General features: G+C 42.4%; 1 protein-coding gene across 1 annotated transcript; it reads right to left on the reverse strand.

Moving 5' to 3' along the window:
* Nucleotides 1-358: 358 nt before the first annotated feature.
* LOC117368489 (zinc finger protein 2 homolog) lies at nucleotides 359-25,456 on the reverse strand. The gene is made up of 6 exons (XM_033962196.1): nucleotides 25,225-25,456; nucleotides 18,589-18,715; nucleotides 17,207-17,320; nucleotides 9,530-9,655; nucleotides 2,505-2,612; nucleotides 359-2,268 (listed from the first exon to the last, which is right to left on the reverse strand). Exons 1-6 carry the CDS (start codon nucleotides 25,246-25,248, stop codon nucleotides 716-718), a joined length of 2,052 nt encoding a protein of 683 aa, XP_033818087.1. The 5' UTR covers nucleotides 25,249-25,456; the 3' UTR covers nucleotides 359-715.

The following is a 25,456-nucleotide window of genomic DNA, read 5'->3' on the forward strand; positions in this document are numbered from 1 at the left end:
AAGTACAAAATTCCAATGGATTCAGGAAGTTTTCTTTTATATTTCAACACCTTTTATGCTTTGAGATCTGATGATGCCATTAAGTAAACCTGGAGGCCTATGATAGTTGCTCGATAGATGTAATCTATTTCAGTGAGACCCATCCCTCCCTTAGCTCTAGGAATATAGACTCTTGGCATACACTGGTTCTTACAGATCACCTTGTGGGCATGGAGAGTTTTTTCTTTTGCACATCTAGCTTCTAAATGTTTTTAAGAGGCCAGTCTCCAAAACCAAAGCTATATGAGCATGCAGGAAGTACCAGTTGATTAACAGCCAGTATCATAGTCTATAATATTAATGTACTCTTCAGTATCAGTTATCGTCTCCTATATTCTTTACTGATTTTTTTTTCTCTTAGCAATTTCTGCTTGATAATTACTCCTTTCTCCATTCCTAGATATTTATATATACCTTCCTCTTCAATTTATTTTATCTCACAGTCATTAATCAGAGAGAGGTTTTCAGTTTCTTAGACTTCCCCCTATGTAAAATCAACTTAGACAATTTGTCCACATTTTTCTCCAGGTTGGATTCTTTCATGCTTTATTAGATCAGATTTGCTGTGAAAACTTCTATCACATTCAGAACATTTCTACGGGTTTTCTCCAGTATGATTCTTTCATGATTTCTGAGTTCATTTTTTTCATTGAAGGTTTTATCACACTCAGAACATTTATACAGTTTTTCTCATGTGGATTCTTTTATGAGTTATGAGGTTACCTTTTTGATTGAAGATTTTACCACATTCAGAACACTCATATGGTTTTTCTCCAGTGTGGATTCTTCCATGTTGTCTTAGGTTACCATTTCGATTGAAGCTTTTACCACATTCAGAACACTGATATGGTTTTTCTCCAGTGTGGATTCTTTCATGATTTCTGAGATCATTTCTATGACTGAAGCTTTTACCACATTCAGAGCACTTATATGGTTTTTCTCCAGTGTGGATTCTTTTATGAGTAATGAGGTTATCTTTTCGATTGAAACTTTTATCACATTCAGTACACCTATATGGTTTTTCTCCAGTGTGGATTCTTCTATGAGTTATGAGGTTATATTTTCGATTGAAGCCCTTACCACATTCAGAACAATTATACAATTTTTCTCCAGTATGCATTCTTTCATGTTTTCTGAGGCTACTATTTTGATTGAAGCTTTTACCACATTCAGAACATTTGTATGGTTTTTCTCCAGTGTGGATCCTTTCATGTTGTCTGAGGATAGTTTTTCCTGTGCAGCTTCTACCACATTCAGAACATTTATATAGTTTCACTCCAGTGTGGATTCTTCTATGAGTTATGAGGTTATATTTTCGATTGAAATTTTTACCACATTCAGAACAATTATACAATTTTTCTCCAGTGTGGATTCTTTCATGAATTATAAGGTTACCTTTTTGTTTGAATCTTTTACCACATTCAGAACATTTGTATGGTTTTTCTCCAGTGTGGATTCTTTCATGATTTCTCAATTCTGTGTTTCCATTGAAGCTTTTACCACATTCAGAGCATTTGTATGGTTTTACTCCAGTGTAAACTTTTTCATCAATTCTAAGTTGATCTTTTCGATTGAAGCTTTTATTACATTCGGAATGTTCATATAGTTTGCTTTCTGTATGGATTGTTTCATGAATTCTGAGGTTAATTTTTTGAGTGAAGCCTTTATCATATACTGAATATTTAAATAGCTTTGCTCCCTTGAGATTCGTCCGATGCCCTTGTTTCTTGTTAATGCTGGTTGATTCATGTCTTCTCGGTTCATGTAACTGACCAAAGTTTTTATCATGTGCAAAACATTCTGATGGTTTTCTTTCTTTGGGAACATTTTGATGAATTGTAAGTTGTGATTTAGTATACATAAATGACCTTTCACAAGCCATATACTGGAACAGCTTGTCTTGTCTCTGAGATTTTTTTTCACCTGTCAGGTCTGACTTCCCAATACACATTTCCTTACATGTTTTGCGCTGATGAATTTTCTGCCTGCTGATTCTCTCATTTTGTCTGAGATTTTGGCAGTTGGTGGAATTTCTTTCTTGTTCACTACGTACATCTGAGCTTTCTCCTTTTGGGGCATTATCTTTCATGTTTGGTGTTCTTAAACTACTCATATCTCTCACACTATCGGCTAAAGGATCTGGGCTGTCTCTGGAGGGGTCTCTGTGTTTCCATTCCCCCTTCTGCTTCCCATCATACACTCTCATTCTCTTATTCCAAAATCCATCATCTGTTGGATAAAAATGAAAATATGCACTTAAATTGTGTAGCTACTGAGTAAGACATATAGAAGCTAATATCCCCACAGAAGTCTTTAAAGTCATTTGCTGGTAGACAGGTGCAAGTTCTGGACATCTCATCCTCCCCTTAAGCCTCTGCAATGATTCCCTTTCTTAAGATTATTCTCTTAACAAAAATCTCTATGTGAAAATGTAGAAATACTCCACAGCACAATTGTCAGCTCACCGCTCTTGGGATCAGTATCCTCCTCTCCTCTCTCTAGTTGGTCACTCACGGGATCCTCTTCCATTTTCAGGATCTCTATTGTGGGCTCAGCAGTAGAACTTTGGCTGTCTGTATGAAGAATGGAAAAATAGCTTCAGGTTCCATAGGATAGTTTTAGACCTATGAAAAGCCAAACTTGCTTAAAACCGAGTTGATGAGAATTTTGTGACCTCTGAAAATGTAAATACCCTGATGGAAAGAAAGAGAGGATCCTGAGTAATTCTGAAAATGGACCATGTCCTCATAATACACTGCATTCTCGCTATTTGCTGTTCTCAGTTTCCTAGAAAACCCTGTGAAATACCAAAACTGTGAATATGGAACTGGTGACCCTATTGGGAAAAGGGGGTTAGGTTCCTGGGCGACTGTTTACTATACAATTTTGCTACCTAACACCACAAATTCATCATTTCGTAAACTCTTCTTGTAAAGAACAGCTTGCTTATTATATTCTGTATTTTATAAATGTAATTTGTACCTTTTTTTTTTTGGTAAAAACAATCTTTGGGTCTAACAGTACTCATGCACAGCTCTTTGAGTATCCTCATGGACATGACCATGAATAAGTGAAAATGTCCATGAATAATGAGAATGGACGATTAGATTCTTACCTTTGGTAGTCTTTCTGTTAATCCACAGAGGAGTCTGAATGCTAGGTGTTCAATCTATACCCGTGTACCTGGTCTTGCAGAAAACCACACACACTGTTTTGCACATTGAGAAGAATAACCCAAATCACAGTTACAGGATGCTAGGGGCCATTTTGGGGGTTAGCGCCCAAGAAAAAGATCTGGGTATCATTGTAGACAATACGATGAAACCTTCTGCCCAACGTGCGGCAGAAGCCAAAAAAGCAAACATGATGCTAGGAATTATTTAAAAAGGGATGGTCAACAAGACTAAGAATGTTATAATGCCCCTGTATCGCTCCATGGTGTGACCTCATTCAATTCTAGCCTCATTATCTCAAGAAAGATATGGCGGCACTAGAAAAGGTTCAAAGAGCGGCCAAGATGGTAAAGGGGATGGAACTCCTCTCGTATGAGGAAAGACTAGAAGGGTTAGGGCTCTTCAGCTTGGAAAAGAGACGACCGAGGGAAGATAGGATTGAAGTCTACAAAATCCTGGGTGGAGTAGAACGGGTACAAGTGGATCGATTTTTCACTCCGTCAAAAATTACAAAGACTAGGGGGACACTCGATGAAGTTACAGGGAAATACTTTTAAAACCAATAGAAGGAAATATTTTTTCACTCAGAGAATAGTTAAATTTTGGAATGCACTGACAGAGGTTATTGTAAAAGCGGATAGCGTAGCTGGTTTTAAAAAAGGTTTTGACAATTTCCTTGAGGAATAGTCCATGGTCTGTTATTGTGAAAGACATGGGAGAAGCCACTGTTTGCTCTGGATCAGTGGCATGGAATGTTACTACTCTTTGGATTTTAGCCAGGTACTAGGCACCTGGATTGGCTACCATGAGAACAGGCTACTGGGCTTGATGGACCATTTGGTCTGACCCAGTAAGGCTATTCTTATGTTTTTATAGAGGGGTTTTGAGGCAGAAAAAATAAGTTGAAAAAAAGATCGATAAAAATCCTCTGAACAGGTCAAAAGGCAAGCTTATTCCAAGGGGAACGGACCCCGAGCTCTGAGGTGGCACATAGCAGGCTGGCTCCACAGGTCCACCCAGAGTTTGCCCTGTGAAGCTGCAGTCCAGCTCTGCGGGAACTGCTTCCTTTCCCGGGCAGAAAATCCCTAAATAAGGGGTCTCAAGGCACCGAAACCACCGAAAGAGCAAACAAACAGCAAAAATAAGAAAAAAAAATAGCAGAACAGATCAGAAACAGTTTTGCATGGTTTGCTTGCAGAAAGAAAAACCTCTAGGGAGCTCTGTATTCCTCTGTTATATGGGAGGAGTCAAAAAAAATGTACGGTTTTCTGCACGACCATGTTTGTGGGTACAGACTGAATACGTGTACAGACTTGTTATGCCTATGGCCAGGGGGTAACTGGAACTCAGCATACTACGTGACTTGTCTCCTCAAGTCTGCTTATTTGCTATCATCCTGACCAATGTGAACTTTGTTACCAAGAGCATACTGAGGGTGCTGTTTCCAGTCTGCCCTTGACCTGGCTAAACCCATAAGCCAGGCGCACCCATCTGCTGGACCGCTGTCCTCAACCTTGTTTACCCTGAGACAACTTACTTCAGCATCTTGGTGTGTGTACTGTGATAAGAGCCCACCTGTGTGTGACAACTTAAGCATCAGGAATAAAGGTCAAACAGCGATTAACCTCCCAGCTGGAAGATAAGAGGGAGACGTGTTGTTTTTTGCAGAGACAGCAATGAGACAGGGCAAAGGTAGTGTGGGAAAAAGGTATATAAGAAACACTGGGACAGTACCAAAATGGATCTTGCTGCAGCCGTGGGAGCTGTGTCCTTTCCCTTGATCGCCTAGATTCCCCGATCAGTATTGGAGAGGAACCTGGCAGGCATGGTGTAGTATTCTATTTGGTGTATATAGATATTTTCTGCTTCTATCTTGTATATGCTCTGATGTTTATCTGCATTATTAGGGGGTGGGTCATTAGAGTGGGCAGACTTGATGGGCCATGGCCCTTTTCTGCCATCATTTTCTATGTTTCTATGTTTATGCAATAAAAACCATATTACTCTGAAGCTTTGTTGGAAGTGACTTCTACATATCCTTGTTAGATAAATACGTGGCAGTACAAGACTCCTGAGTGGATGTAATAATAATAATAACTTTATTCATTTATGCCGCCATAACCAAAAGTTCTAGGCGGTTTACACTAAAAAGAGCTGGACAATCAGCGAAATACAATAAAACAGTAAAAAATGCAAATATTTGTAAAATAGAATTTCAATAATAAAACTCACTATGTAATAAACTTATTGAACAATGTGGTCTTAATTAATTTCCGATAACATAGCTTGCTGAATACATTTGCCTAAACCAAGATTGTTGCCTACCAGCTTGAAATGCTAGGGTTCTATGTAAGAAGGTCTTATATCTACACCCTTTAATTTTTGGATAAGCAAATAAGCAGAAGTTTCTAGTTTCTCTTGATAGTCTATGCAACACAAAATGCGGAAAAAGGTAAGCTGGAGACAATCCTGATATTAGCTTAAAGCAGATACAGGAAAATTTGAATAATACTCTTGCCTCCAAAGGCAGCCAATGAAGTAAACGATAATATGGACTAATATGGTCGTTCTTTTTTAAACCAAAAATCAATCGAACAGCTGTATTCTGAATTATCCTTAATGTTCTTAGAATTTTTTTGGGTGCTCCTAAATAGATGATGTTACAATAGTCTAAAATCGATAAAACTAATGCCTGCACCAATAGTCTGAACGATAAAGGATAAAAATATGTTTTTATGGTTCTTAATTTCCACAATGAAAAAAAGCATTTTTGTACCACTAAGTTCGTGTGTTTAGCTAGGGTTAAATGTCAGTCTAGTGTGACTCCCAGAATTTTGATAGATTTAATAATCGGGTAGTCATGACCATTAAGATGAAGCAATGAGTTTGTTATTTTGTCGTTGGGACTAGCCAAGAAAAGTTTGGTCTTTTCCGTATTGAGTTTCAGTTTGAAATTAATTGTCCACTGTTCTATCTGAGTCATAATAGAAGATATCTGGTTTAAAATTTCAGTGATAAAATTATTTAGAGGGATTAAAATAGAAATGTCATCTGCGTATATATAAAATTTTACAATTCAACTCTGTAATAAATGTCCTAAAGGGGAAATGTAGATGTTGAATACGGTAGGCGATAGCGGAGAACCTTGGGGCACACCAGATGGGTTGCTCCATGAATGAGAATAGTTACCGTCACAAATCATTTGATAAGATCTTTTCTTCAAAAAACCCTTGAAACAGAATGGGTTATTCTATTTTGTGTGAATAAGTGAAAATGACCACGAATAGCGAAAATGGGTCACACTTTATTTTGCATGAATAAGCAAATCCGTGAACACGGAACACATGGATAATGAGACCGCACTGTACTGACATAATGAAAACTGCTGTAAATATGACCTTTGTTATGGGAATCCCACCTCTTTTCACCTTGGTGCTATCAATGAGGGTCTTCCCCCTGCTACTGTCAAGACATCAAAGAACACTTTGAATAAAGGTAAAGAACATTACAGGTAAACGAGATTTAGAAAGGTCTATGCAGCAGCGTACAGTTTAAGATTCTTTCAATCATACATCAGGGGGATTGCGAAGATCTGCAACGTGACATAATCAGGCTCGAGGAATGGGCATCAACATGGCAGATGAGCTTCAACGTGGATAAGTGTAAAGTGATGCATGTCGGTAACAAAAATCTCATGCACGAATACAGGATGTCCGGGGCGGTACTTGGAGAGGCCTCCCAGGAAAGGGACTTGGGAGTTCTGATCGACAAGTCGATGAAGCCGCCCACGCAATGTGCAGTGGCAGTGAAAAGGGCAAACAGAATGCTAGGAATGATAAAGAAGGGGATCACAAACAGATCGGAGAAGGTTATCATGCCGCTGTACCGGGCCATGGTGCACCCTCACCTGGAGTACTGCGTCCAGCACTGGTCGCCGTACATGAAGAAGGACACGGTACTACTCGAAAGGGTCCAGAGAAGAGTGACTAAGATGGTTAAGGGGCTAGAGGAGACGCCTTACAGCGAGAGATTAGAGAAATTGGGCCTCTTCGCCCTTGAAAAGAGGAGATTGAGAGGGGACATGATCGAAACATTCAAAGTACTGAAGGGAATAGACTTAGTAGATAAGGACAGGTTGCTCAGCCTCTCCAAGGTAGGGAGAACGAGAGGGCCCTCTCTAAAATTGAAAGGGGATAGATTCCGTACGAACGTACGGAAGTTCTTCTTCACCCAGAGAGTGGTAGAAAACTGGAACGCTCTTCCGGAGGCCATTAGAGGGGAAAACACCCTCCAGGGATTCAAGACAAAGTTAGACAAGTTCCTGCTGAACCAGAACGTACACAGGTAAGGCTAGTCTCAGTTAGGGTGCTGGTCTTTGACCTAAGGGCCACTGTGGGAACGGACTGCTAGGCACGATGGACCAAGGGTCTGACTCAGCACCGGCAATTCTTATGTTCTTATATCAAATCTTATATCACGTTTCTCCAATGGCACTAAAGGAGTCTTTTGAAATCTGTCCAACTCAGAAAATGTTTGAGATCTGAAAATAGTATGAAGTTGAGTTTGTAGCGTAAGGTGTTAGTCTCTCATGTCAAGATTGGGGCAACAATGCTGTCGGTAGAAGGTGCCAAGCTCTGGAATGCGCTGGCGGTATTCTGCGATTCTGTGTTGGGAGACTGAACTTTGAGAAAAGGTTGAAAACGCAATTATTTGTCAGTGCCTTCGGGTGCTAATGCTATTTCCTGTTAATGCCTTCCCGTCCTGTAAATGTTTTTATAAGATTTTGTCTTTCCATCTTGTAGGATGAATTTATAAGAAGGTTTTAATAATGATATCGTTAGTTCATGTTTTATTGTGTTTGTCTTGTTTAAACATGTTTAGCATTTTTAATATGTATGCGTGTAATTTTGTAAAACACCTCTGTAATAAACTTTGTGAATCTCACTACCCAATCACGTAATTGCGCTGTCGCACAAATCTTATGCACTAACACAGGTTGGTTTAGAGATTAACAGGGGTCTCAAGTGCCCACACCTGAATTGCATGGAATGGGAACATAACAGCAAGAAAACGATACAAAAAAAGCTAAGTAATTCTGAAGTATTTGGAATGGTGAAGCATTAAATAATATAGATTTTAGGATTAATTTATAAAGAAAATAAGTCAATATTAATATATTTAAAATGCACAAATCATAGGCATAGAGATAAGATACGGGACCGATGATAGCTCACGGTATCAGCCAGTGGCTTTGACAAATGACTCAGGCTTCTGGTGTGGGCACTTGAGACCCCTGTTAATCTCTAAACCAACCTGTGTTAGTGCATAAGATTTGTGCGACAGCGCAATTACGTGATTGGATTTTGTAAAACACCGCATAGTTTTTATGCGGTATATAAATTTTTAAATAAATAAAATAAAATTAATTAATTAACTAACTAGCAAACAAAAGCCTCACTCTTCCACCTTCTACTGCCCATGAGCAGTGAAAACAGGTCACATTATTTTGCGTGAATACGCAAATCCATGAATATGGAACACGTGGATAACGAGAACGCACTGTACTAAGGTAAATAATAACGTCTGCAAATAGGGCCTTTGTTAGAGGATCCCACCTCTCTTCCCTCTGCTACTGTCAAGTAGGTAGATTAACCAATCTTGCTTTATTTCCATACAATTCGTCATAGAATACTTTAAATAAAGATAAAGAGCCATTGAAATAGATTTAGAAAACAAAGTATTAACTCTGTCTATTCCAGTAATAGGCAAGAATTCCATAACACCCAAGGAAGAAGGTCTTAACGAACAAACAAAAGCCTCACTCTTCCACCTTCTACTGCTATCTGTGTGGTCCTTCCTATATCCTGGAATCTCTCGTTTGATCATCCTTCCTCGTTCTTCTTGTTGATCCCAGTTGGGGCTGTCTTTTCTCCACCCTCTTAAGACCATTCAGCCTCCCTCTTTCCAACTGGCAAAACAGAGGACAAACCCCACAAGCTGCTGGGTAGGTGGGAGGAAGGTTTAGCATCTTGGAGCAGCATAGAGGCGAGAAGCAATGAGAGATACAAAACCTGATAATGGATGAGAGACAGTACAAGTTGTTGAAAGAAAATGAAGGGAAGGACCAGACAGACATGGGAAAATGGTGAGGGAGAGTAAGGGAAAGAGAAAGAAAGAAAGGCAAATCAGATAATGTAAGGAGAAAAGCAGAAATAAGGGAAACACAACCAACACATTATCCAGAAAACAAAGGTCAAAAGCGGATTCGAAGCTGTCTTTCTTGGACGACATGTTTTGATCAGTTCAAACTACATTACCTGTTTGCAGTTCCTCAAATGCGCCCGCTGTGGTCAGATTTCCTCTTTCCTCGGATTCCTGAGGCTCAGTTTTGAATCTCTCTTGCTCAATTCGGATTAAAATGTCAGGCTTGACATTATGGGAGCCTATTAAAGGACAAAGACAGTAAAATATGTAAAAAAAAAAAGTTACCACACTACTTGAAATTATGCTCTTTTCATTTGCACTGCCACTAGTACCGAGGGGTGCTGCTGTCCTGATCATCATCAGAAATGTATTCTAACAATATCCTGATCATTTTCATATTGAGGTGGGCAAGTCTTTTCCTCAAGAGCTACCAACACGTCTGTTGTAGATTCTGCTACTGCATAAACCTAACGAAAAGCTCTGCTATTAGGAGTGTTTTGTTCTTCATTTAGTTGTGGAGAGTGTGTGGTGCAGTGGTTAGAGCTACAGCCGCAGAACCCTGAGGTTGTGGGTTCAAATCCCTCACTGCTCCTTGTGATCCTCGGCAAGTCACTTAATCCCCTCATTGCCCCAGGTACACTAGATAGAGTTTGAGCCCGCCGGGACAGATAGGGAAATATGATAAAGTGCCTGAATGTAAACACTCAGGATATAAGTGGTATATAAATAATACATTTAATTAATTAAAAAATCAATATTCAGTTGCACTAATTGGTTATCATCCTTAACTGGCCTTTTCATAACCAGTTAAGATTAGGGGTGGGGTGGGGACAGAATGTGGGCAGATCCCCTACTTAGCTTGTTCACCCTGATTTTCAGTCAGCTAAGCAGCTAAATAACCACACAAAGGTAGGATAGCAGAAAGGCTGGCCTAACTAAATGAACCAAATTTAACCGGGCACTGTCTGAATATCTAGGGTCAGTTCAGCCCACGGCTTTGAGCAGCTCAGATGCCGCCTACTGCCGCAGCTGCATATCGGGAGAAGGGGTTCTTAGAAAAAGGATGGAGACAGAAGCGATGGCACAAAATGCCCTCTCCCCAACGGTAAGAGCATTCAGGGTACAAGTAACACATAGGACTATCAGCATAGGCGCCAAATCTGCAGGTGCTGTTCTAGGACTCCTGATGAAGGCGGTTTAGCCGAAACACGTTGCGTGTCGAGTCCATGACTTACCAGATGGTTTTATGAGTGATCGAGGCCAGTAGCGTGCCAGATTTTAAGAGCAGATGGGGTGCTCATGTCGGATTTCTAAGAGGGGATGGGTCATCAGAGTGCGATCTCTCAAAGGGTAGCTAGGGGGGTGGGTCAACAGAGTGGGCAGACTTGATGGGCCTTGGCCCTTTTCTGCTGTCACTTTCTATGTTTCTATGATTGTTTTATCTTTGTACTGTACTGTCGGTTGCTATTAAAGTTGGATTTGAAGACCAGGCTCATTCTGCTCTCTTCCATTGGATCCGGCTGTTCCTTGTGTGTTGGTGTGGATGCTAGAGCACTCCCAATGCTTTTAGAAGCACTGCTCAGACATCATAGCTGGAGAAGAGGAGAGGGCCCAAGACGGAGCCTTGAGATACACCAATAGACATTGGGATGGCAGCGGAGGAGGATCCACCATAACATGTTTTAGAAAAACCCTGAAGACATATCTGGTCAATAAATTTTTAGATGACAAATAAGAGATGGTAATAGATGAACTTTCTTGTCCAACTATTGTTCCCTAATATTACTTTGAGTAAACGTTTGTTAACCGGTTCAAATCCCTCTGGAGGAATGACCCAGTATATAAGACTAAGGATTGGATTGGATTGGATTGGAAGTTCAATGGGAGAGTTAGGAAGAAAACCAGGAGCGAACAGAATCCTGGAATCCCGGCAAGGACAGCGTGTCGAGGAGGAGGTGATAATCAGCAGTGTCGAGGGCAGCAGACAGATCGAGAAGGATGAGGATCGAATAGAGGCCACTGGATTTGGTCAGGAACAGGTCCTTAGAGACTTTAGCAAGAGCAGTTGCCATAGAATGGAGAGGGTGAAAGCCCGATTGAAGTGGGTCAAGAATATCATGAGAAGAAAGGACATGCAGGCAACGGCGATGAACAGCACGTTCGAGCAGTTTGTTTAGGAAGGGGAGGAAGGAGATAGGGCGATAGTTGGAGGGGAATGCAGGGCCTAGTGAGGATTTTTTTGAGGAGGGGTGTAACTACGGCATGTTTGAAGACATCAGGAACTGTAGTAGTGGACAGCGAAAGGTTGAGAATGTGACAGATGGGATGACAATGGGAGCGATGGCTCAGAGTAGGCGGGTAGGGAATTGGATCAGAGGAACAGGTGATGGATTTGGAGGAGGAGAGAAGGTAAGAAGTTTCCTCTTCCGCAACTTCAGAAAAGGAGGAAAAGGTGTTAGGGGTTGTGGAAGGAAGAATGGCAGAGTGGGCAGCTGGAAGGGGTGGTGGGGGAGGTGACATGGTTGAGAATCTTGTCATGGATCTTGTGAATCTTGTCATGGAAGAACTCTGCAATCGTCTGGGGGTAAAGTGAATAGAGGATAGGAGGTGAACAGAGCAGTCAGAGTGTGGCAAAGAGACAGCGAGGGTTGGCACTAAGAGAGTTAGTTAAATGGTTGTAGTATTCTTGTTTGACAAGCGAATTCCTTCCTGCAAAAAGTGTAAGACTACTTAAATTGCAGCTTGGAAGAGCTCTACATCCTCTACAGTGCACTAGCGTTGAAAAGACTGTCAGGCCTTAGCACAGGCTGCTACCATCGACGGCTTCTTAACTCTGAGCAAAGTGGTGACAACCACGTCCAAATAACCCTTGCTCATCAGGGCCACCTGGATTCTCAATAGGAACAGGTCTTTGAGTGAGAAGGCATACTTGGACCGGCACAGTCTGAAGCTTCTGTCCCTCTGGGGATGGACTAGGTCTGTGGGGGTCAATTGGGCACCACTAAGACTACCAACCCCAGATGACTCGCAATCCTGTGAATGACTCGACCGAACATGGGCCATAGGGGAAACATATATAAGAGCTCTTTCTCTGGCCACGTTGGACAACCAAGTCCAACCCCTTGCTTCCAGGCTCGTATCTTTGGCTGTAAAAATGAGTTGTCCTTGTGTTTACTGCTGAGACCATTTGTGGAAGCCCCCACCACCAAACTATGGTGTTGAATGCCACCGGGGGACAGAGAACATTCCTCCGGGTTGAGAATCTGCTGACTGAGAAAGTCAGCCTGCACATTTTTCACTCCCGCTACATGCACAGTCGAGAAAGCATGCAAATGAGCTTTTGTCCACTGAAAGATTAGTTGAGTTTCTAGGCACAACAGAGTGCTTCTGGTGCCTCTTTGCCTGTTGACATAGGCCACTGCCTGCCAGAGACTTTTCCAGTGCCTGAAGCACCAGCTGAATGGCTCCGATTTCCAGAAGATTTATGGACCACTTCTGCTAAGCCAGTGTTCAACGACCCTAAATTGGGTGTCCATTGCAATGCTCTCTTCCCCACCGTAAAGGCTGGCATCGGTCGTTAGTATTATCCAGGAGGAAATGTGAAGAGGCATGCCACCCACAGTCACCACCGCAGGCTGCTCTTCGCTCTCAGTAACTGCAGTTGCGAGTCTGTCTGAGGAGACCTGCGAGAGAGAAGAGAATCTTGGAAGGCCTCGAGTCTGCTTTTGCCCAAGGGACTGCCTTTATGACTGCTGTCATCGACCCCAGGACCTGTAGGTAGTGCCACACTGTGAGAACAGAGAGATCTCTGGAGCAGATCCGAAATCTACTTCTGAAGTTTGTCGATACGGCTCTGGAAGAAAAATCTGGCCCAACGCCATGTCAAACCAAACTCCCAGGTACTCCAGGCACTGGGTTGGCTCTAGCTGACTCTTCTTGAAGTTGACAATCCATCCCAAGTCCTGAAGGAGCTGCACCACTCTTGAAATTGCCAGTTCACCTTCCTCCTTGGACGGAGCTGTCATGAACCAGGTGTCCAAAAATGGGTGCACTTGGATCCTAGCCTTGCAGAGGTGCGCTGCCACTATCACCATTACCTTGGTAAAGGTGCAATGTACTGTTGCTAGGCTGAAAGGGAGTACCGAGAACTGAAAATGCTGTTCCAGCAAATGAAACTGCAAGTATCTCCTGTGGGCCGGAACAATGGAAATGTGAAGATAGGCCTCCATCAAAATCGAGGGGTGCAAGAAATTCTTCTGGCACCCCTGTTCTATAGCCAACCGAACAGTCTCCATGCAGAAGTGCTGCATTTTCAGGGCCGCATTGACCAACCTGAGGTCCAGAATTGGCGTCCGGTCCTCTGAGCCTTTCTTTGACATGATGAGTATATGAAGTATCTGCCTGAGCCCGATTCTTCATCCGTGACCAGCTCTGTGGCACCATTGCCCAGACTCCAACGGCTCTCTCTGGTCAGCCGGTTGGAGAATCTACAAAGCAGTCTGGAAGAGGGGCATAGAACTTGATTTTGTAACTGTCCCGAACAACTTCTAGGACACAACAGTTTGTGCCAATCTGAGCCCAGACCAACCAAAAGGCCAACAACCTGCCTCCTATCTGGGGCAGGGGGGGAGGGTGTGCTTGGCACCTGGTGTCATTGTGATTTCTTATAGGTTGGGAAGGAGAAAGAGTCTGAGGCTTGCCATCTCCTGTTTCTGTTGGACCTCTGCATCGCTTAGCTACAAAAGGATGGAATCTTTGAGAGCCTCAAAAAGTGTACCTTCCTGGATCCCGAGTCATCCAATGCCTGCTGCCTGGTAAGGCCTTGGGACAAAGGTCCCTAACACTTACCATCAAGTCATCCAGACCCTTGCCAAATAGCATCTGTCCCTGAAAGGGGAGCCTGCTCAGTGTGGCTTTAGAGGCAGAATCTCCTGCCCACTGTCTAATCCAGATCATGAGCTGAGATTGCAAAGGCTGACACCTTGTTTATAACTGATAATATCATACAGAGCGTCCACTATATAATTCACCCCAAATAGGAGCATTTGGGGATCCTCATCGTCTTCTGGGTCAAAGCCGCGGGACAGACTGGTGGGGCAAGCATGTGGCACAAAGGAAGTTGCGGATGTCGTCTTAATCCCCAGAGCCACACCCAGGGGCAAAAAATGACACACACACCCCCCGACAGACCCAGACGAGGCTTTCAAGAGGTCACCGGTACCTGTGTGATTGTGTTTTGCACCATCACCAAAATCAGGTACCAAGCAGGATTTTCTGCCCAATTTCCAGACCCTTATCAGTTCCCCAGCCCTAGAGAACCCCGGATGGTGTGAAGCCCGAAGCTCCCGCTCCCTCCTTACATGTGCCACGGCACACAGTACACAGACGCTCCTCCGCTGGCAATCCAGCGCCAAATGACACAAGAATTCAGGAGATCAGATGCTGAGGAATCCATCTCTATCGATTTTTTACAATATCAAGGGGTTTTGAGGCAGAAAAAAGAAGTTGACAAAAAGATCAACAGAAATCTAAGATGGCCGCCGCTAGAAAAATAGCACCAAAAACGGTCTATGGAGACTATTTGAAAAATAAAAGTCACTGAAATAAAGGTTTTAGAGGTGGTAGACCTGACTGAATCCTACTCCCAGAAACCCTCAGAAATGACTATTTTAGGAACCCCCCACCACCCAATATTCTCATAGGAAATAACGGAGCTGTACTCACAGTCTCTGCAGTGCCTGCCTGTCAGCTCTCTTTGTGCAGCTGAAGTGAAGGGAAAGAAATTTCTGCCTCAGGATCACACCAAATAGTCCAAACTTCAGAATCTTCAGGCTGCCAGTCGGATGGACCCTGACCGAAACATCCGCCCCCTCGGAACCTCAATATGTGAACAGGGGCAGGAAAATGCAGCCTGCTCCCTGATACCCCAAGGGTTCTTACTCAGGGCACATGCAGGCTGCGCTTAAGCCTCTGAAAAGTTCAGAAGGCAAGCTTGCTCCTAGGAGGACGGACCCTGAGCTCTAAGGCGGTACATAGCAGGCTGGCTCCACAGATCCACCTTAAGCTTGCCCTGTGAAGCTGCAGTCTGGCTCCGTGGGAACTGCTTCCTTTCCCAGGCAGAGAATCCCTGAATAAAGCATCTCAGGGCACCACAGCCACCAAAAAGGCCGAACTTGCGTCGAAAATAAGAAAAAATAAGCAGAGCAGATCAGAAACACTTCTGCAGGGTTCACTAGCAAAAAGAAAATCTGTAGAGGGCTCTGTGTTCCTCTGCTATATGGGAGGAGCCAAAAAAAATATGTGTGGTTTTCTGCAGCAGCCAGTTCGTGGGTACAGATTTAACATCTATCGTACAGACTCCAGAGTGGATGTAACAGAATGGAGGATTAAGTGACATGCCCAGATGTTACCGCTGGAAGACCTGCTATAAGAAAACAGGTCAAGAAGGTTTCACCAAGGATCTTACAAGAATTTTTTCAGCTCTATAAACCGAGAAGAGAGTTTAGAGATGTAAATGGGATGAAATTAAGTTTGGAGGGTATAATATCGACTTTGCATGCTAGGATCGGAGCATCAAAGATATCTGTGGCTGGCGTACAATTATGGGATCCTTGCCTGGTATCCTGCGGTTTTGTATGGGGAGGATGAATTTGAAGAAAATGCTGAAAACTCGTTTGCCAATGCCTTCTTATGCTAAGATGTATTTCAGTTGATAATCGCCTTCTAGAATTTTTCTGACATCGAATTATGATTTAAAGCTTGTTTGTACTTCTGAACTGATCAAATTTATGCTCTATCTCTATTATAACAGGGATGATTAATAATGTTGCCTTGATATGTCTGTTATACGTGACAATCGGAGGGAAACAAGATTCTATGTATGTCATTTGGAAACCACGTAGTTGTATGCAGTATATTACATTCCATTGCATTAGTGATTTTTATTCCGTCATTACCTTGCGGTTCGAGGCGGATTACAGCAGAGGATTTCTGGACATGTCCAGAGGTGTTACAGAGTAGAGCGGGTTACTTCAGAGGAATGAAATGTTTCATACGGTGTTAGTTAGTCTTCATGGATTTCTTGAATAGCAGGGTTTTTATTTCTTTTCTGAAAGTTTTGTAGTCTGGGGTCGCGATTAGTAGATTGGAGAGTTGGTGGTCTAGTTTTGCTGCCTGTTTGGCTAGAAGGCCATCGTACAGTTTCTTCCGTTTGATGTCTCTGATTGGAGGGTATGTGAATAGTGTCTGGGTTCTCCTGTGTCTGGTTGTGGTAGTTTGGATTAGGCGGTTCTTCAAGTAGGCTGGGTTGTCACCATTTATGGATTTAAATAATAGACAGTAGAATTGAAATAGTATTCTTGCTGAATTAGCAGCCAGTGTGAGTCGAGGTAAGCCTCGGTGATGTGGTCGTGTTTTCTTAGTGAGTAGATTAGGCTCAGGGCTGTCTTTTGTACTGTTTGTAGTTGTTTTATCATTGTTGCAGGGCAGGGGAGGTATAGGATGTTGCAGTAATCAAGGAGACCTAGGACTAGGGACGGGACCATGAGCTGGAATTGTTTTCTGTCGAAGAATTTTCAAACTTGCCTTAGGTTTTCATGACCGCGAATGATTTCTGTATTGTTTTGTTGATTTGTTGCATGGTGCAGCATCTGTCTATTGTCATTCCCAGAAGTTTTAGAGTGGGTTGAATGGGGCATGTGATTGAGTTTATTACTAGGTTTGTTATGGTTATGACCCATCTCCTGAGAGCTGAAAACAGACGGCCCTCTAAATCCAAAATATCTACTTACCCTTGATGGGATCATTCAGGTCTTCTTCCTCCTTCCACTCAAACTGTTGAGTGAAATATTTGTCATCTTCCCTTCTAATCTTGAATATAACATCAGGATTAATAATTGAATAACCTGCCAATAAGAAGTAGGAAAATAGCATTTAAATGATAATCTTCTCTACGGTATCTGGCTACCATCAAAAGAGGCTTAAACATTGCACAGTATAGTTGACTAATGTGAAGCTTCGTGTGAAGGAAGTAATGAAAAACTGAGCAAGGTGGTGGTCACAAAGGTTTTTAATTTATTTTTTTTAATAGAGATCCAATTTATTAAATCCAGCAAGCGGTAACATCTACAATGAGACCTGACATAGCTTTTGTTTTGGAATACAATTACCTGCCTCAGGGGTCACAGAGGATCCTGGTGGGGACGGGCGGGGATGGGTGGGATTTCTGTCCCGTGCAACTCTCTAATTCGGAGAGCTTAATGTGAAAAGATGGGCTCCTCCTTAACCAGGGTGAAACTAGAATGTTGGCGGTAATGTTTAAAAGGGGAACAAAGCAGCCAACATTCACCCAGCAGTGCATGGTCCACAGTGAAGGATACTCTTAAAATAAAGATTAGGGCATCCTGACAGAGGCACAGGTAAGTCAAGAGCCTTCAGTAGAACCACAAGGAAGCTGTAGTTCTCAAATAAGAAAGCTAGAAGGCAAGTTCTCCCTCTGGTCTTCTGAGTCACTGCAGCTGGTCTTGTATGAAGCTTTCAGTTTAGGGTTACCAGATTTTCCCGAAGGAAAATCCAGACCCAGAGCCATGCCCCCAGGACCATCCTGTCACGCCCCCAGCCCCACCCCATTAACCTGATTGTGCGTCAGAATGGCATCCGCACCCGCGCGGATGCGTGACGTCAGCACGTTGCAACCGCGTGTTCGTGGATGCGGTCCCGACGTCGGAAGCTTTTCAAAACCCAGACAAAGTGCTGGGTTTTGAAAAGCCGCCCAGACATTACATTACATTACATTAGGGACTTCTATTCCGCCTATACCTTGCAGGTCAAGGCGGATTACAAAAGAGCTAACTGGACATTTCCAGTGAAGTTACAACAGTTTTGGTTTTGGTTTTTTTTTGGTTACAAGGGAGGAGAGGTAGCTGGATTAATTCCGGAAGACATGTCCGCAAAAGGAAGACACGTCTGGTAACCCTACTTCAGCTTAAGCACAGAACAACGTCTTCTGCAGAGCCTGTAGTATTGAGCTTTTCACTCGCTCCTGTTAGATCTAGGATGACATCAGTATTCAGGTTCTAAATTTCAGGGGCCCATGGGACATGGTACCTGGGATTTTTCCACTACTGATTGCACACTGTGTCTGTGCAGTAGATGATAAAGAAGGTGTAGTTACCTCGTGAGATGAGGATGTCATGAATCTCCTTGATGAACTTCTTATACAGCTGTTTCTGCCATTCTCCCAGAATGTTCCACTCCACTTCCAAGAAATAAGCGGCGACATCCTTGAAAGTGATCGACGCCTGGAATAGCAGAGGATGCAGTCACAGTTTCATTATGATGCTTACATAAGAGACTTTGCTATGACCTCAGGCAATGAGATCAGATTTCCAGTATATTATATATGAAGAGAGCTCTGTTCCCTTAAACCAGCATATTTTGAGCAGATTTCCTGGTCCTTAGAGAACACTGGAAATCTCTCATGTTGGGCTGATATAGTGGTTAGAAGAAAGAGAAGGCAGCAGAGGTGAGAGGAAGAGAAGAAAGTTGGTTGGTGTCTGAAGGCAGGAAAGTGTTGAGGTAAGGCCTGAGGAGAGAGAAAATGTATATGCATATTATTGCTATTACTATGCTTCAATCTATTTAGAAAGCACAGAGCTGGCAAGGACATTATTTAAACCATCATGGAAGCCCAGACCAAATATATTCCACATATTAACAATGGTGGAAAGAGAAAACAAGAGCCAGCATGGTTAAAAGATGAAGTGAAAGAGGCCAAACAATACAAACAACCTTTAAAGAATGGAAAAAGGATCCAAATGAAGAAAATAAGAAGAGATAAAAACTCATAGTGACAACCTTTTTTAGTTGCATCAAAGGCAGAAAACCTGTGAGGGAACCCATGGGTCCTTTGGATGATCAAGGAGCAAAAGGGGCAGTCAGGGAGGATAAGGCCATCTGGACCGGATGGTAAACAACCCAGGGTAGTGAAAGAATGGAAACATAAAATTGCCGATCTGCTGTTAGCAATCTGTAAACTGTCACTAAATCGTCTGCAGTACCTGAGGATTGGAGGGTGGCCACAGTTACCCTGATTTTTAAAAGGGCTCCAGGGGAGATCTGGGAAATTTACAGACAAGTAAGCCTGACTTCAGCGCTGAGCAAAATAACGGAAACTATTACAAAAAAAATAAAATTGTGGAACACGTAGACAAACATGATTTCATGGGACAGAGTCAGCATGGGTTCAGCTAAGGGAGGTCTTGCCTCACCAATTTGATTGACTTCTTTGAAGGTGTGAATAAACATGTAGATAAAGTTGAGCTAGCTAGATTTTTAGAAAGCTTTTGACAAATGAGAGACACCTGAGAAAATTAAAGAGTCAAAGGATAGGAGACAATGTTCAGCTGTGGATTAGGAATTGGTTATCAGACAGAAAATTGCCATTTTTCTCAATGGAGAAGGGTAAATAGTGGAGTGCCGCAGGGCTCTGTACCGAGACCAGTGCTATTTAACTTATTTATAAATGATCTGGAAATTGGAACGATGAGTGAGCTGACTAAGTTTGCAGATGGCCCCACCTGGAATACTGTGTGCAATTCTGGAGGCCGCATTATCGCAAGGATGTGCTGAGACTGGAGTCGGTGCAGAGAATGGCCCCCTGGATGGTCTCGGGACTCAAGGATCTACCATACGAAAAACGGCTTGACAAATTACAGCTATACTCGCTCGAGGAGCGCAGAGAGAGGGGGGACATGATCGAGACGTTCAAGTATCTTACGGGCCGCATCGAGGCGGAGGAAGATATCTTCTTTTTCAAGGGTCCCACGACAACAAGAGGGCATCCGTTGAAAATCAGGGGCGGGAAACTACGAGGTGACACCAGGAAATTCTTTTTCACTGAAAGAGTGGTTGATCGCTGGAATAGTCTTCCACTACAGGTGATTGAGGCCAGCAGCGTGCCTGATTTTAAGGCCAAATGGGATCGGCACATGGGATCTATTCACAGGGCAAAGGTAGGGGAGGGACATTAAGGTGGGCAGACTAGATGGGCCGTGGGCCCTTATCTGCCGTCTATTTCTATGTTTCTATGTTTCTATGGCACTAAACTGATCAAAGTGTTAAAATGCATGCAGACTGTGAAAAATTGCAGGCAGGCTTTAATAGGGAATTGGAAGACTGGGCGTCCAAGTGGCAGATGAAATTTAATGTGGACAAATGCAAAGTGATGCGGTTTGGGAAGAATAACCTAAATCATACTTATCAGGTGCTAGGGGCCACCTTGGGGATCAGCATCCAAGAAAAAGATCAGGGTGTCATTGTAGACAATACGCCAAAATCTTCCACCCAAAACAAAGAAGATGCTCGGAATTGTATTAGAAAATGTTATAATGCCTCTGTATTGCAACATGGTGCAATCTCACCTTGAATACTGCGTTCAATTCTGGTCGCCGTATCTTAAAAAAAGATATAGCGGAATTAGAAAAGGTTCAAAGAAGAGCGGCCAAGATGATAAAGGGAATGGAACTCCTCTCATATGAGGAAAGGCTAAGAGATTAGGGATTTTCAGCTTAGAAAAGAGGTGGTGTAGAATGGGTAAAAGTGGATCGATTTTTTATGTAATATCAAAGTGGCTGAAAGGCAAAGGGCATGGGGAAAGGAGGAGATGCACTGGGCTCTCTAGGAAAAACTGGGGAGATTTGACTGAAGACACAAAAAGATGAGCGAGAAGGGAAAATCACTGCTAGGAGTCTTAACCTGCTGGATGTGGATTGCAGTATCCTGTCTGCAAGTTAGGAAATCCTTTAGTAGTTTTGAAGTGTTAATGCAGCCAGAAACACCACACATTCCTGGCTGCATAATTGGACAATAGTGGGCCTCAGTCCTGAGCCTGTAGCGTATCAAACAGGATATTGCATCAAACAGGATATTGCATCAAACAGGATATTGTAGAAGGACTTCCTGGCAAAGTTTGGTTTTTTTTACAAGTGATACCAAGCTCTGTAATAGAGTAGACACCCCGGAGGGTGTAGATAACATGAGGTGGGATCTGGCGAAGCTTGAAGAATGGTCTGGTAATTGGCAACCAAGATTGAATGCTAAAAACTGTAGGGTCATGAACTTGGGCTGCAAAAATCCAAATACTGTGCAAGGAAGAAGATTGTGTCTGATGATCTCAGGGTGGCAAACAGGTAGAAAAGGCAACGGTCAAAGCCAGGAAGATGCTTGGGTGCATAAGGAGGAGAACGGCCAGTAGGAAAAGGGAAGTGATAATGCCTTTGTATATGGCTCTGGTATGCAATTCAAGACCGCACCTTCAAAAAGATATAAATAGGATGGAGTCGGTCCAGAGGTCTGTTATAAAATTGGTTAGTAGTCTTTGTCATAAGACATATGAGGACAGAGTTAAAGACCTTAATATGTATACTCTGAAAGAAAAATGGACGAGCGGGGATAAAATAGAGACATTTTAACATCTCCGTCTTTTTAAAATGAAGGAAAACTCAGGAAGGACAGGGCATAGGATGAAACGGTGATATGTTCAATAGTAAAGTAAGAAAATACTTCTTTACAGAAAGGGTGGTAGATGCATGGAATAGTCTCCTGGTGGAGGTGATAGAGATGAAGACTGTATCTGAAATCAAGGCATGTGGAATCTCTTAGTGAGAGGAGGAGATAGTGGATACTGTGGAGGGGCAGAATGGATGGGCCATTTGGCCTTTATCTGCCATCATGTTTCTCTGTTTCTCTCCTTCCCTCCTCCTATTTTCATGAATCCCTGGAGCCAGGTCCAGTCAGGATACCTCAGGTTACCACTTCACTCCAAATCAGGTAGATAAAGGAACGAGAAGGGAAGGCTGGAAGAGGTATAGATAGGAGAAATAATTTCTTGCCTGATCTGAAACCTAGGCAGACATGTCCCTCCTAAACTAAACTAAACCTTAAGTTGATATACCGCATCCTCTCCACGGAAGTGGAGCTCGGCACGGTTTACAAGAACTTAAAATATAAGAAGAGAAAGGAAAAGGTTTACATGAGCTTATATATAGAATGGAAGAGTAAGGGGGAAAATAGAATACATGTTAGAGAAGAGCCAAGTTTTCAGTTGCTTGCGGAATAGTTGGAGAGAGCCCAGGTTCCGCAACGGGATAGTAAGGTCGTTCCAGAGACCTGTGATTTTGAAGAGAAGAGATTTTCCCAGTTTACCTGCATAGAGAATACCGCGTAGAGAGGGGAAGGATAGTTTATATCTTTGGGCGGGTCTGGTGGAATCAGGACTCGAGGAGTTAAAGGATAGTGGGATTAGGGAGGAAGGATGCCGTGAATGATCTTAAAAGCCAGGCAGGAGCATTTGAAATGGATTCTGGAAATCACTGGGAACCAGTGAAGATTGGACAGGAGTGGGGAGACATGGTCAGATTTGCGTTTTGCAAAGATCAACTTGGCTGCAGTATTCTGGATAAGCTGGAGTCTTTGAAGACTGTTTTTCCTCTGAATTCTGCAGCTGCCGGGATGGATTCGGGCTGGAGATTTCTCTGTTCCTGGAAAGATGAGGATGGACTGATCGTTGCAAGTCTCTGATAAGTTCCCTCCTCTCCCCTCTACAGGCACTAATAAAAATGAGTTGGTGAAAAAAGTGAGAGAGAGAGAGAGAAAGACAGATGTACAGAAAGAAAGGGGGCATGGAGAGAGAAAAAAAGAAGGGGGCAGGATGAAATAAAGAAAAAGTTGGGGGAGGGAATGAGGTCTGGAGGAGAGGAAGCAAACAGGAGGCTGAATGAAGGGAAGAAATATTGGATGCACAATCAGAAGAATAAAGTGTAACCAGAGACTGATGAAATTACCAAAGGTAGGAAAAATGATTTTATTTTCAATTTAGTGATCAAAATGTGTCCGTTTTGAGAATTTATATATGCTGTCTATATTTTACACTATGGCTCCCTTTAGCGGTTTTTAGCGCAGGGAGCCTATGAGCATCGAGAGCAGCGTGGGGCATTCAGCGCAGCTCCCTGCGCTAAAAACCACTATCGCCGTTTAGTAAAAAGGGAGGGGGTATATTTGTCTATTTTTGTATAGTTGTTACTGAGGTGACATTGCATAAAGTCATCTGCTTTGACCTCTTTGAAAACCCGCGGAATATAAATGATAATTAACATTTTCTCTGCGTACAGTGTGCTTTGTGTTTTTAAAATTTTATTGTTGGTAGATCATTTTGACTTGGCCATGAAGGTAAGGGGGAAGGAAGGAGGGGAGCTGCTGAAAGACATCTAGTAATCCTTGCAGGCTTGACTGTGCAGGGAATTATTTTTGTAAAATCATGTTTTGTTATGTGACTGGCATTATTTAGACTTTAATTTCTATGAATGAATAGAATGAAAATGATATAAAATTACTTGCTTGTTTTTATGTGCGTGCGCTGAAGGAAAGTGGAGAGAGAGTGGGCTGAGGATGCTGAAGGGAAATGGGGAAGAGAGAGTGGGGAGAAGACGCTGATTTATAAATTGACAATTGTACAGAATATTGTTTCTTTTTATACTTTAATATAATAAATTCAATATAAAACAATTCAAGGCTTGTGTGGATGGAATCAGGTGGTTTGTGGGGATGGGGACCGAGCTTACGGGGATTAGTCCAATAAAATGGTATTTTCTTATTTCTCATTATTTGTTTTATTTTTATTTGTTAATTTGTAAAGTGGTGATTGTTAATTATCAGTTTATTCAAATTTACATCTACTGTCTTTATATGTTGCACAGTATTAGAGTAATACTTTGCTAGGGAAATCAAAAATAATAATCTGTGAGGATCGTTATAAATTAAATTCACTACTCACAGCTCTAATAATATTCAATAAATAATTAATAAATAAATATAAAGTGCTCAGACCCAAACCATAGAGATGTTTGTGATAACTACAAACTTATGGATGGCTGTCTTATGGGACCATCATTGCGCTTTATTGTCCCATACCACTCACATCATTTACTATTGACAACATGGCATAAAAAGCAATGATATAATAATCACTTATCACTTAAGTGAATATTATATCATTGCTTTTTATGGCATGTTGTCAACAGTAAATGATGTGAGTGGTATGGGACAATAAAGCGCAATGATGGTCCCATAAGACAGCCATAAGTTTGTAGTTATCACAAACATCTCTATGGTTTGGGTCTGAGCACTTTATATTTATTTATTAATTATTTATTGAATAGTATTAGAGCTGTGAGTAGTGAATTTAATACACAGTATTAGAGGACATGTGTTACAGTTTTTGTGGTGTTGTGATGTTGCATTGTATGCAGAGTCTGGTTTCTTGACGGTTCAGTTTAACTTTTGTCTACATATTTCTATTTTTAGTTTGTGATTATTCCATATTGGGCGAGGGTGTATCTCTGTTCTATGTTCTTGGCGGTTCAGTTTAACTTTTGTCTACATATTTCTATTTTTAGTTTGTGATTATTCCATATTGGGCGAGGGTGTATCTCTGTTCCATAGCATCCAAGAGAACCCATGTGCCCATGGCTGGTGTTTACCAGCTACTGGAGGCAAGCAAAGATACCCCAAAGGGTCATAAGAAATCCCCCAGGAGTGGCAGCGGCTGCTTCAAAAACTGTGCACAGACAAAGGAAGAGGCAAAGGCAGCTGCAAAGAAAGAGTGCTTACCAAACTGCAGTGAGGCTGGGCAGCAAAGCAGAGCAGCCAGATCCTGCGGTTCTGGCTGTACAAAAGCACAGGCTTGCTGCTTTGTTTTGTGGCCACAAGCCACCTTGTATGTGTGCATGAGATAGAAAGAACAATTTCTTGCCTGATCAGAACCCAGGGCAGCCATTTCCCTCCTGTTTCCCTCTGAGTTCAATTCAGGCTGAGGAAGCAGGATCGGATTCCTGAAGACTCAGATAAGGTCCCTCCTCTCTCCCTGTGCAGCTCTAGGACTGGACCTTGCAGGATTTCTAGCCATTTTCTGCTTTTCTTTTGAGCCTTTGTAGCCCTGCAGACACTAAAGGCAGAGGAAGCATCTGAGCATGCTCAGAGCTGAG

This window comes from Geotrypetes seraphini, chromosome 10 (assembly GCF_902459505.1).
Source record: "Geotrypetes seraphini chromosome 10, aGeoSer1.1, whole genome shotgun sequence".
Taxonomy (NCBI): Eukaryota; Metazoa; Chordata; class Amphibia; order Gymnophiona; family Dermophiidae; genus Geotrypetes; species Geotrypetes seraphini.

Bases quoted from the DNA above. Each gene is read 5' to 3' on its own strand.
- LOC117368489 (XM_033962196.1), bottom strand. From the start codon at position 25,248: ATGGCTGCCCTGGGTTCTGATCAG. The intron at 17,321-18,588 runs GTAACTACACCT...TCTTATTGGCAG, and splicing joins TGACATCCTCATCTCACGAG to GTTATTCAATTATTAATCCT. The intron at 9,656-17,206 runs GTAAGTAGATAT...GTCCTTTAATAG, and splicing joins CCTGAATGATCCCATCAAGG to GCTCCCATAATGTCAAGCCT.